Genomic DNA, 13365 nt, shown 5'->3' with positions numbered 1-13365 from the left:
TCTCAAACCAAACAATTCTGAGGTAGACATGTACTAGTAAAGGACCAGGACCCTGAAGTGATATTTTTCATGGAAACCAGAGTCCACAGTAGCCTCAGGTTATGTCTACGAATACATTTTAAAATCTGAAAACGCTCACGTCCCTGTACTGCGCATGAGTTTGTTGACTTTGCGGCTCTTCGAAATCGCCGCGGCAACGGCTAAAAATGGGTCGTCGTTTTCGGATTTGAAAAAGTAACCAGGTAAAATATTGGTCCAGGATTATTACGGCTATAATGTTCCTATTATCATCATCCTATTAATAGACTGATATTAATGAGTCAAACACTGATTGATATCTATTATAATAATCATGAGCCCAAAACCTTCACGAAGAAACCTTTTAAAAGAAAACGTAGTAAGTATGGGACATGGACATGGCCTCCGATTCCTGTTTTTGGAGAACATGTGGATGTGGTCTTGAAACACAATTTGGTAAACAAGCCTGATGAGCATCAAAAGGCAAGGAAAAAACCTCTGTCATAATGGGAAAGAAACTTAAAAAGCAGGACAAAGTGTATTCTTAAGGAAAAGGAAAATGGCAGTATAATAAAAATTTCTATATAAGAATCCCTGGATGAGCAATAGACGGTGTTCATGATTACAGGTGCAGCTCTTAGGAGATCCAATTCCACGATGTCTCTGGAGGACTCACCTGTCGTGCTCTTTGTCCACCAGGTGGTAGCGTGCACGGAAGGCCACGAGTCGGGCGTAGTAGGCCGGTGCTGGGATGGAGACGGAGCGGGTGCAGCGTACGTACGTATGGCACAGCTGGTAGGTGAGAATCTGGAGTTCGTCGGCGGTAAAGCGATTGTCGTCCCACAGCACGTAGTAATGTGATGGTCGACTGGTGCCCTGAAACACACACACGTCAGATTCCTTTAGAAAACGCTGGTTTGTTTTTCTTTCTCTACTACGAACAATGTCGTGTTGTTTGCACCTCACACTGTCGTCGTCACGGTTACTGTTTTTGGTTTGTTATTCCTCATTACGTTCCATGTAACTACCACGTTGTCATGATCTAATATGTTTTCTTTGATTTATGTGCATAGTCCCTTTTATCTAATGCACATATCCTGTATTCTGTATACAACAATCTTCTGAACTCACCTGAATTCCTGCATGACTGCACAGGTAGAAATCGAACTCGAAGGGGTGAGTGATGCTGGTGTCGACTGTGGTTCCTGCTGGAATGTTACCACTTTTTCCAATCTGCAGAAAAAAAAAAAAAAAAAAAAAGAGGAAAAACCCACAGGTTTCAGGTTCACTTTTTTTGAAGGATTTCTCAAACACCTGGGTTCCACCCCCAGCCATTCAAATTCAATGAGTGTGACCGTGTTTTCGCTCGAGGTTGGCAGACCCTTGCTTTCGGTTGCTGACTCATTCTGGAAAACTCACCCTCTCTGACTTGTCTGCACAGAACAGCCGAGTGTGGTGGCGCTTCTGCACGACGATGTAGGTGATGCCGGGTTGGTAATCCTTCTCCAGCTTGATGCAGGCGTCCCGGATGGCTAGCAGCTCGTAGTGCAGAATCTGCAGGACATAGAAGAGCCGTGAGTCACGCTGCCTCATCATCTCCATGATCTCACTCCTCCATCATTGTTTAACGGTGTTCCCGAAACCAGCGACTCTGCTCGCCTCGTGCCTCAACCAGCATGATTTAATACTTTACCACAAAGTCGCTGATAATGAACAATCCCTAATGTCCAGATTTGGGCTTCTTACACAATAAAGCAATGAATATGAAAACATTTGCTTTTTCAACAGATTTTTTTTTTCTTTTAGAAAATTGTGTTGCTTAAAATAAAAGACAGAAAGAAAAGAAATGAAAAGAAAATATAAGAAAAGGAAAGGAAATTTCCCCCAAAGACTATACTGTGATGGATTGTTATTAACCCCTAACACTGGAAACTTCTTGAAAACAATCGACAATAAAGGTTTTTCCATCTAACTGAATCAGGTTCTATTGAGTTGTTGCTATAGTAACAGATTGCTCAACCCCCCCTTTTTTTTTTTTTGTTGTTGGACCAATCGGATACAAGAATTCAACACTGCAGTCTTGGAAAATTGCGCATTATATAAACTATAACACGAAGCAGCTTTTAGCACAAATTAAGTGCAGGTTTCTGAACCGCTGCCTGAGAAGAGATAGAAATGTGGGAGAAAATGTGAGTATTGTATAAAAAATTTTATAAAATAAAATAAAAAAGCCGTTCGGATTGAGAGAAATTAGTCTCGTCTTTGGATTTTTGTCCTTCAAAATAATTGCAGTTGTGTTCTGTTATTAATGTAATTGCGGTGAACTTCGACAAGAACGCATTAACACGAGGCTAAAAGCACATAAAAGTCGAACTCGGAGGGACCTATACAATTCAGAGAGCAGATCTCCAGCATCTAACCTACGCATCGTGAGAACCCGTAACGCCGTAACGTATATGACCCATTATCGAAGCATTACAAAGAAACAGAATCGAATTCTCAAAGCAGGATTGATTAATACCGATACTGAAAATGTGCCACATCAAACCCTCCTGAATCAGATACAGCATTTTGGGACCAAGCGGTTTAAGGGAAAGCACTTTCTGTACCTTCATGAGATTATAAACTCCCTGAGCCAGAACGACAGGCTGCAAACAACAGCTGGGTGCTGCTGGGGCTATTTTTAGCAACCCCCTCGCTGTAATAATACACAATCGTGCAGTATGGTGTAAATCAAACTGCATGGAAATCTATTTGGTAACATTTTACACTAGATTGCTCTTTAAATTGAAGTATTTATTACATCCTTATTAGCATGGTTTAATATGCCGGAATGTATCGATATAATTCAGTCCTCCAAACGCCTGCTATTACCAGACTTATTTATAACAACCTATTAAGGCTTAAAGACCCAACAATGACAGCTTGGTGATACTGGGGTTTAAACCCCCAACCTTCTGATCAGTAACCTAGTGGTCAATAAAGTTTAAATGGTGGGTGCCAATATTTATAAACAGAGCGCTATAATAAGCCATAGACACATTGAAGAATCATAAACGGGAGTGTATAGATAAAAAAAAAAAAAAAAAACCACTACCAGTTACTACACTTTATGATATCACTAACACGTCCAATAGGACTAGTGCAGTAAATAAATAAATAAGTAAATAAATAAATAAATCAATAAATGCATATCCTTTGCTTTTTCATGTTTTTCCTCCTACAGATTAAAAAAAAAAAACCACACACACAGGATTAAGTGTGATGACCTGTGGTAGCTGGCCTTCGGGAACGCCGTCCCTGTAGAAGATGATCCGGGTGGGCTTGAAGCGTGTGGACTTGTAGAACTGGATGAGGAGCTCACGAACCATGTAGGAGAGATCCTCGATGATCTCCTGCCGCGGCCTCTGTACCCGCACAGTGGCACAGTATCGGCTGGGGTGGGCGTCCATACTGCCCACGACCTACAGGCAGAGACGGAGGCATATGAGGGAGGCATATGAGGAGGAGTTCTCAAGGAGGTTAACAAAAGTCCGCGGTTGAACCTCTTTTGGGTTTGAGGAGGTTCAATCGATTGATTCGTACACTATGAATACTCCATACTATTTCTCTTTAGAAACACTATTACCACAAAAGATACCACCGAACGTTCTCTTTTAAATCTGGTTCCTCTCAAGGTTCCTCCCTTATGTCGTTTTGAGAAGATGTTTCTCACAGTCAACTTTAAAATCTGAATAAAGCTGCTTTGTGGATTTCGTGTTGTAGAAAATACTTTACAAAGACAACTGACTGTTATAAAGGAACTAATAAAATACCATCAGCACACAAGAACCGTAAAACGTGTTTCTAAACCCGAGCTCTTGTTTGCCTCGGGATAGGAATGTGAATGGATTCTGAGGGAAGATGTAGGTTCTGAGGTTCTCTTTAATGAAAACTAACCTCTTCTGTAATGTACCCCTTATAGATACACTTTGGCATGCTTCTCCATACATTATAATACAAATGCTGCCATCTAGTGGCCAATGCAATCTAGTGAGTCATCATTCCACCTTCCGGCTTGGGGAAATGCGGTCAGTGCTGCTCACCACCACACCCTCCACACACACAGCTCTCCTCTTTCATGTTCATCCTGTGACTCAGCCGTTTGTCACCATCGCCCGCCAACCGCAAGCGCTCCAGAGACGACAGGACTTGTGAGGTGACGTAGCCACCTGATCCTGCGTGATTCATCGAGCAGCCGTTCGCTCTCCCTCTCCCCTCTAACCGCTCCTTATTCCTTCCTCCTCCACCTCGGTTCCGTCCCTCGCCCACTGACGTGCACTTTAAAAGGCACAAGGGCTGAACGGTAAAACAGGGTGGGGAAACTGGGACCTGACGCCACAGGACGCAGGTTTTGTCCTCTAAGGACAGAACGTTTCACTACTCAACTACGGCCATGTGGAAAAGAAAATCCATCTAGGGTTAGGGATTATCCATCTTTAAAACAAAGAGCAGAGTGCAAGGTTACAAGGTCCACTAACAGCACGAGAGCAAAATATAATATCTGGCAAATGAACCTTAAATAAAAAAAGAATAGTAAGCTAAAATGTTTACAAATAAAATAATAATAAAAAAAAGATACGTAATGAAAAATATGTTGTTAAGTATTAAAATAAATAAATAAATATATAAATGACATGAAGAAGAAGGGAAATGAAGAAAGGAAAAAGTAAGCAGAAAGAAAGAAAGTAAAAAGAATTGGAATAGAAAAAAAGGAGAAAAAAAATATACACATTCAACATACTTAAGATCTATAAACAAGACTAATGAAAATGACTAGCAAAGAGAGGGAAGGTAAAAAAAAGGAATAATAAAAGAAAAATACAATTTAGAGCAAAAATGCGATTAAGAAAGAAGAATTCAAATAAATAAATAAATAAATAAATATTAGCAAAAAAAAAAAAAAAATTAAATTAGAAAGAAAAGCTTTTGCATTTTTGAACCGCAATAATAATTCAACCCTGCTTTTCTGAAGCCTGAGTTGACTTAATGTCACGTCTGGACGAAAAAACTAGCGACACGTGACTAGTTTTGTGACTAGCAAGTCACATCTGTTTGATTTTTAGCCATTTATTATTACAGACTCACATCTTTATCAGTAACGTAAGTGGATGGAGGATGAGATATCATAATGAGAGAGAGAGAGAGAGAGAGAGAGAGAGAGAGAGAGAGAGAGAGAGAGAGAGAGAGAGAGAGAGAGAGAGAGAGACTAATAAGCACTAGTGTTGTGTCGTTCATAAATGAGTCACGAGGCAACTCAATGCGTGATCTATTCATTTTCTCCTGGATGCGCTCGAGCGAAATCTTCGTAAGGTTATGTACAGGAAACAGACATGAGTAGTTAATCTCTGAATTTAATAGTCCTCTGGTTTGAGTCATTCCTTCTTTTGTCATTTGACTCCCAAAATAACACAATGCAATAGATCAGGGTTGTTGTTTTTTTCGGTCCGAACATTATTGTTACAAAAATAATAGGACTCTTATGGGAGAACTAACGACTACTTATTCTGTTTATCATCATTTGTCCTTAGCCGCAATGTCATATTTTCATTATTGGAACTATGTGTCAAATTTGGTGTATGAAGACATGTTTGGGATCCTTTTATTTCTGATTAAAAGAACGAAATGAACTAAATAAAAAAATAAATAAAAAAATAAAAAATAAGAAGATTTAAAAGAAAAAGATTCATTTTGCCGATTCACCGATTCACTAAATCGATTTGATCTTCCCATGACTAAAAAGCACCTTGTTGATTATCATGTCAAATGTAAGAAATCCTGTATACAGAGACATTACTTACTGCAGTAATGGAGGGCTTTTTCCCGTCTCCGGCTGGTGGGTGTGTTACGTCTGCACCCAAAAAGATGACGGGCTGCTGGAACACTGCGGACCTGAGAATTAATCACACACAACCTCTCTCAGGATCTGTCTGTCTTTTATTATCTCTCTATCTGCTTACAGACAGTTTACTCTTTCTCTATTATACCTCTCACCCTAACTCTTCCTTTTGATGAACAAGGGAAATGAGAGAGAGAGAAAGAGAGAGAGAGAGAGAGAGAGAGAGAGAGAGAGAGAGAGAGAGAAAGAGAGAAGGTTGGATGGTGTGGAGATTGTGAAGCAGGAAGTGTATCGGATTAGTAAGGATGAGAAGTGGAAAGTCGGTTGTACCAGATGACATGGAGTGGAGATGTGTAGGAGAGATGCAGTGGAGTTTTTAACAGGATTGTTCAACAAGATTTTAAAAAGGTGAAAGGATGCCTGATGAATGGAGGAGGAGTTTGCTGGTACCGATCTTTAAGAATAAGGGAGATGTGCAGATCTGCAGTAACTACAGGAGACTAAAGATGATCAGTCATCATGAAGTTATGGGAAAGAGTAGTGGAAGCCAGGCTGAGAGAAGAGGTGAGCAGCAGTATGGTTTCATGCAGAGGAAGAGCACCACAGACGCATTATTTGCTTTGAGGATGTTGATGAAGAAGTATAGAGAAGGTCAGAGGGAATTGCATTGTGTGTTTGTGAATTTAGAGAAAGCGAATGACAGGGTGGAGAGAGGAGTTGTGGTGTTGTATGAGGAAGTCAGGTGTGTCAGAAGTATGTGAGGGTGGTACAGAGCCTGGAGAGGTGGAGGTACATGCTGGAGAGAAGGGGAATGAAAGTCAGTAGGAGTAAGACAGAGTACATGTGTGTGAATGAGAGGGAGGGCAGTGGTGCGGTTGCAGGGAGAAGAGGTGAAGAAGGTGAAGGAGTTCAGGTACCTGGGGTCAACAGTGCAAAGTAATGGAGAGAGTGTTAGAGAAGTGAAGAAAAGAGTGCAGGCAGGGTGGAGTGGGTGGAGAAGAGTGATAGCAGGAGTGATTTGTGATAGAAGAGTATCTGTGAGAGTGAAAGGGAAAGTTTATAGGACTGTGGTGAGACCTGCGATGTTTATGGATTAGAGACAGTGGCATTGAGTAAAAGACAGGAGGTGGAGCTGGAGGTAGCAGAGCTGAAGATGTTGAGGTTTTCAAGGTTTTCAGGAGTGACGACGATGGACAGGATTAGAAACGAGTTCATTAGCGGGACAGCGCATGTAGGAGACAAGGTGAAGCAGGCGAGATTGAGATGGTTTGGACATGTGCAGAGGAGAGACATGGGGTATATCGGTAGGAGAATGATGATCCACCTGTCCTTTTTTTCTCTACATGTCTCTTTCCTAAAAACATCTCTTTGTCTCTCTCTGCACATCTGTACACTTCTCCCTCTGCCCTCCCAAACATACGTCTCTCTCTTTCTCTCTAAAATCAGTTCTCACCGTTGATGTGGTACCAGGATGTTGTTGATGCCGCCGAGTTTGACGTTGATCTTTAGACAGAGGTTGGAGAGCGTCTGCGGTGACGTCTTGACCACGTTCTTCACCTGCACGCACTGAGTGGCCATTCCTAAAAGAGTGTCTCCTACACGCTTTACCTCCGCTACACACACACACACACACACACACACACACACACACAAAGTGTCACTTTTGAAAGACTTCTATTTGTTTTAATATGAATAACACACATTCCGCTCATTTTTGAAGCCTTTAAAACATTCTGATAAAAATTTTAAAAAGAAAGAAAGGATTGAGAGAGAGACACTCAATCACACTCTTTCACTAGCAAGAGAATCCTAAAGCTTTTTTTTAGGAAGCTTTTAACCAATCTACAGACTTCAGGTGCATTTCCACCAATCACAGACAAATTTATTAGAAAGGTGATTTTGTGTACCATAAACAGGTGTTTTCCCGGGCAGGATGACGATGATGAGCTGCAGGCCGGAGTAGGTGTTCTTAAGGTGCCTGAACATGGGCTCCACGCTGTCGGCTCCTTGTGCGTACTTACAGAAACACGGCTGGCCCTGGATGGGCATCCCGGCGTCCTTCGAGATCTTGCGCAGCTGATCTGTGAAGTTCCTGCAGGAAAAACGAGAGATAGAGAGAAAGCGAGAAGTTGAACGAGAAGAAAGTTCTGTTATTCTTCAGAAACAAAACAAACACAAAAAAAACCAGATGAAACATCAGAATATCTGTGGCAAGCAGAGCATTAATAAGAGTGAAGATTTGGAGCACTACTCACTTGAGCACTTCTTCACGACACTGTTTCTGCGGGGCGAAGCAGGCGATGGCCCACACTTTGATCTCGATGCCGTTGTAGAACTGTTTCCCTCGCATGTCCCACACTCCCTGGTTGGGAGTAGCGATAGCGCGGTTCTGCAGAGAGAAAATCGACAAAACCTTATACTACACCTGACACTACACTCGCCAACACGCTTTTAGACCTGGATGCTGTCTGAGGCATGGTTCTCTTTCTTCCTGTCTGTCTGTCTGTCTGTCTGTCTTTCTCTCTGTCTGTCCTTCTAGCGTTTATCAAGCTACGTTTACACACTATCACCTTCAAAATAGTCCCTTGCACAGCAATACAATGGCGTCAAAATGGCGACCTTTGAGCCGGATCTTCATCTTCGGAAAGCGGGTGAAATCCGCAGGAGTTCAGGAGAAATCTATCAAATAGGGTGGGTGAGGAATTGAGATCGTGTGGATTTTTCTCCGTCGATCATCATGCACAAGTTGCCGAACGGCTTCGTCATTTTCGGGGGTTGAGCATCTTGCTGCTCTCTCGATGTTCTTCTGCTCTCGAAGCGCGTGTGCCGCTTTTTCTCTTTGTTCTAACTTGCTGTCCGTTACGAAATCACAGACGTGGTCAGAATAGCACCAGTTTCCACCATTACTCTCTAAACATTTTGATACCTGTCCGTCTAAAGACTAAAAGCGATTGAATTATTTGTAATGCTTGTAATAAAAAATATATATATATAAAATATTTAAAAATGGCTGCTAATAAACATGAAACCACTATTTTCCTCTCAATAAACAAACATGAATACAAATTAAATAAAAGCTATATAAAAATATTTAATTACAATAAAAATTTTAAAAAGTCAACAAACAGAAATCTTTTTTTTTTCTCCCTCGAATTTTTACACACTAGAACCAGTAGTCTGATTCCTGATTCAGTTTTTAATACAACTACTAAGAAAAAAAACTTAGTTCATTTATAGTAGTTTACATTTTTTGCTTGAATTTAACTTAAACATTGAATCATTTCAGAAAGATTTACCATTTTGTTTTACTATCGTTTATAGAAATGTTTCTATCACATACCCGGCCTCCATACTGTAGAATGGGAGCAGGAAGAACTCGGCCCGTCACTTCCGCCATGTCGTCTCGCACCTTGATCCCAAACTCTTGGATGTAGGGGTCCAGATTAAAATTAGCGTTCTTCATCTGCACAGAGGCGAGGAATCGCTGGTTAATCATTGAGAACGTACGCTGGCCTTATTCCAAAAACTTTAAAATATTAATAAATAATTACATAATTACCAATTTCTATACGGATGGTCCCCGAGTTATGATCGTTGGTAATAGTGATACGACAAAATTGTAAAAATATTTAATTGTAGCAACAAACAAATATGGCCCGAGTCCCACCATCCCACTAACTGTAATGTTTTGTTTAAAGTTGTTTAAAAGTTTTTTTTTTTTAAAGCTAATAAATATTTTTTCAACAAAAATCACAGGGTGTTTGTCATATGTGGTGCTGTACTTTAGCATTACTTTCTTTTACTTTATTTTATCGGTTTGCATAAAAATATCTGCCTGACATAAAACTAAAATAAAACTGTGTTATATTCCTACCCCTGAACACTAGAGGGCAGTGCTTACCAATCTGCTGATCTCCTCCTGTCGATCGGGTGCGGAGCGAGCCGTGGCTTTGATCATAGTGGACGTCTGATTATCGGTCAGTTTCTTGATGCATCGCTGCCCTGCTACGATGTTACACACCTGAAGGAAAAAAAACAACGTTTTTTAGGGATTTAAAGATTGTAACAAACTTTACTAATTCAAATCATTAGCCTCTGGTGACGTCGAGCGAGGACGGATCACCTCCAGGGGCAGGTAGGTGTGTTTCTGCTCCTGGCCCACTTGCAGACAAGGCAGATGAGGGTACTTCAGCTGCAGGTTGTACTTCTGTTTGAAATACTGCGCCACTGTACACTCCACCGTCTGTCCACTCTCGAGCTGCAGAGGAAACCTGCGAGAACATGCGCAGCCTTTACTTCCCGATTACCGAGTTCCATACGATCATCTTCATAGTATTGGAGAAGATTCTGCGGTTGGTTTCAATAACATGGAACGCTATTATAAAACTAGGCTTGGTCAGTTTTTTCATACATGTTGCTGATTCCTGTACTCTGGAAGGTCCTCGAGTCAAAGAACATTTAATAAGAAAAGACAAAGAAAGGTGCTTTTACTTCTGTTGGAAAGTTAGGAACATCAGAGAACAGGCCATGTTAGAGCGCCCCTGAAGCACAGAGGGTTAAGGGCCTTGCTTAAAGGAACCCAAGAGTGGCATCTTGGCAATCTTGGCATCTTGGCGATGCCACTTGGGCTTGAACCCAAGACCTTCAGTTTAGTAACCCAGAGCTGTAACTATTAAGCTGCCACCTCTTATATATGCCCTCCCATGAGATCTTTCCTTCTGGGAGAAAACCTGAGGCCCAGGAAGAAAACTCATGTTTAAAACTTTGTGGGACTGATGATCCCACCCATATGTGCTTGTTAAACCCCCTACTGAGAATACAAATGGTGTTAGTGGTTAACTCACTATATTTATTACCAGTTCATATATTTTTTTTATAAGTTTAAATATCTGCAAGACAAAAAGCTTCCCAAGTGCTACAGAGACACACTCGGGTCCACACACTCACGTCTGGTGACTGGCGGGACGGCGCGTGACGTTACACACTCGATACTTTCTCTTCATCTGACCGCAGTGCGTCACTTCTACCTTCAGTCCTGAAACACACACACACACAACAAATGTTAATAAAAGGATTGTATTATTCCATAGAGAAAATATAGTGGTGGTGTAAATCCATTAGGATGTGGATTTAGGATGTTACATGCAATTTCACGTTTTATCGATTTGTTTCGATGAATGTGGTTCAAAAAGATTTGGGATCAAACCGCTTCACAGCTGTATGGCACGGAGATGAAATGGTCGGGGCGACTGAAGCGGCAGTAAGTCTAACGCCTGCTCGGCGAAGGTGAAGTAAACGTTAAATCGTTGCGTAGGCCGCAGCTCACCTTTGATCTCCTTGGTGAAGCGAACCCTTTGGGAATCGGTTAAGGTCTTGGGCTGCTCGTCAATGTTGCGGATGTCCAGGACCTCACACATGAACTCGATGACCGGTTGCGCTTTGTAGAACGCAGTGGCTGACACTGGAGATGAGCAGATTTCGAAGACATTTTAAAACTTTTTTTTGTTAGTTTTTTTAATCTGGGGGGGAAAAAATGCCAAAACGCTGTTTCTGAGCAAATTGTTTGTTATAAGATGAACTTTCTTTTTAAATCAGAAGGAAACAAACCAAAAAACAACAAGAGTCATTGTTGATTTGCCAGTAACAGCTCTTTCCCCCCCATCACTTTTCCCCCACAACACAAAATACAAATGCTTTTCATGTTACAACATTTTTTTTTATTATGGTTCGGTTCTAGTTCGGTACAGTTAGCAGAAAGAAATGCAAAATATAAAAGTTCTTTTTTTTGATATTATATAAATTATTTTATTTACATTATCATTATTTTACATGTATTTATATACGGTATATATAATCAATTATAATAAATCAATTTCTCCTTTTAAGAGAATTTCTAGAGCAGTACATAAAACGCAAAGGGATCCATGACTCTAGACTATCGTAAAGATGTTGACGATAAAATCAGAGTTTTCAAACATGCAAATAGTGTTTCTGGTACGGATCGAGTAGCCAAACAAACTAAACAAACTTTTGTCCCACCACCTAAATTGTTCATGAAGGACCTCAGATTTTGTTCCACACGTAAAACAAGGATTGCGTTCGGTACACATACTGAAAGCTCTGTACCAAATCAGTTCGGTTCGAATACGTGTATCGTTACACCCCTGTCCAAGTAAAATGCATAATTAGGTGCCCTGGGCCACTACTGACCAAAAAAATAAATAAATCATTTACAGTATACAAAAAAACAGTCTAAAAATCACACGGCGCAAAACCAGTTTTGAACACATTAAATCACATGACCATATAAAGCACATGACCGCAAAGTTGCTTACCGTCAATGTTGAGCATCATCTTCCACATAGCCGGCCGTACGGACTGATGAAACCCGAACCAGACCTCTCGTCCTCCTCCCAGGGGATGGTAGTAGCCTTCAGGTGGGGAGAAGAAGGAGCGACCCACTGGAGTGTATCTGTGATGGTGTCAGAGTGTATAAACGAGTTGTGGATTAAAATGAGAGAATACTACACAAGACAAGACACAAAAAAAAGTTTCTTGTTTTAGCTAAGAGGATAGTTGGCTGTCAAATGAGTCATAAAATAGGACAGCATATCATGTTGACAACATCCATAGAAGTGAGTGGACACGGACTCTAAATGGGTATTCAAACGCAGGGTTTTCTGCATTCTGAACCTGATTCTGGAAAATTGAGAATTGCAAGAATATACAATAGGGGTGTAACGATACACGTATTTGTACCGAAAGATTTCGGTACTGGTCTTTCAATACGGTGCACGTGTGTACTAAATAAAATCCTTGTTTTATGTTTGGCGCATAGTTAAAATCTAAAATTCCTCGTAAAACCCAAGTGGTGGAACACAAGTTTTAGTCCATGTAGCTACTTGATCCATACCGGAAACAAGATTTGTACTGCGCATGCGTGAAATCGCTGCCAATCTGCAATGTTTTTATAACAGTCTAGAGATATAGATTTTTTTTGCGTTTTATGTACAGCTGGAAGTCATTTTGAATAATTAAATGGAATTAAATTAAAATTAATTAATAGTTATTGTAAAATAAATTGATTAAATGATTCAATGGATAAATAAAAATACTGTTACTTGAATGTTGACATTTGTTAAAGTATGCCAAAATAAGTAGAACAGTTAAGTAGTACATACTATAAAAATTAAATATAAAAAAAAAAAAGATTTTGTAAAACACACCTGTATTACCCAAATTGGGGTCTAAAAATTTAAAGTATTTTATTTAATCAATTTAATTTGCACTTATTTAATCGATCACTCAAATCAATCAATAAAACTGAAAAGTGTATTCTATTAATTTTTATTTCATTTTATTTTTTATATTTTGTATTTAAAACAAGCAGTCATTTTATATAAAATTGTTTAAAAAAATGTAAACTGTTGATGTTATGTAATAAAAGACGTTAATAAAAAAAAACTTCC

General features: G+C 40.1%; 1 protein-coding gene across 2 annotated transcripts in view; it reads right to left on the bottom strand.

Moving 5' to 3' along the window:
* The window catches only part of ago1 (argonaute RISC component 1), a 36806-nt gene that overhangs the window by 12533 nt on the left and 10908 nt on the right, over positions 1-13365 (bottom strand). For both annotated transcript variants that reach the window (XR_006928930.1, XM_046877403.1), the window contains exons 5-18: positions 12232-12368; positions 11223-11357; positions 10844-10931; positions 10020-10167; positions 9798-9917; positions 9237-9359; positions 8152-8285; positions 7804-7988; positions 7350-7509; positions 5859-5949; positions 3288-3482; positions 1438-1572; positions 1150-1251; positions 695-894 (exon numbers count right to left, since the gene is read on the bottom strand). Coding sequence is in view for 1 of the 2 variants with exons in the window: in XM_046877403.1 (XP_046733359.1) it covers positions 695-894; positions 1150-1251; positions 1438-1572; positions 3288-3482; positions 5859-5949; positions 7350-7509; positions 7804-7988; positions 8152-8285; positions 9237-9359; positions 9798-9917; positions 10020-10167; positions 10844-10931; positions 11223-11357; positions 12232-12368 (1953 nt within the window). In the remaining variant the exon portion in view is untranslated. The remainder of the gene's footprint in view (positions 1-694; positions 895-1149; positions 1252-1437; positions 1573-3287; positions 3483-5858; positions 5950-7349; positions 7510-7803; positions 7989-8151; positions 8286-9236; positions 9360-9797; positions 9918-10019; positions 10168-10843; positions 10932-11222; positions 11358-12231; positions 12369-13365) is intronic.

Source organism: Silurus meridionalis, chromosome 21, assembly GCF_014805685.1.
Source record: "Silurus meridionalis isolate SWU-2019-XX chromosome 21, ASM1480568v1, whole genome shotgun sequence".
In the NCBI taxonomy this organism is placed as follows: domain Eukaryota; kingdom Metazoa; phylum Chordata; class Actinopteri; order Siluriformes; family Siluridae; genus Silurus; species Silurus meridionalis.
Note: the sequence above shows the minus strand (reverse complement) of the source record. Positions and strands in the feature narration are given on the sequence as shown.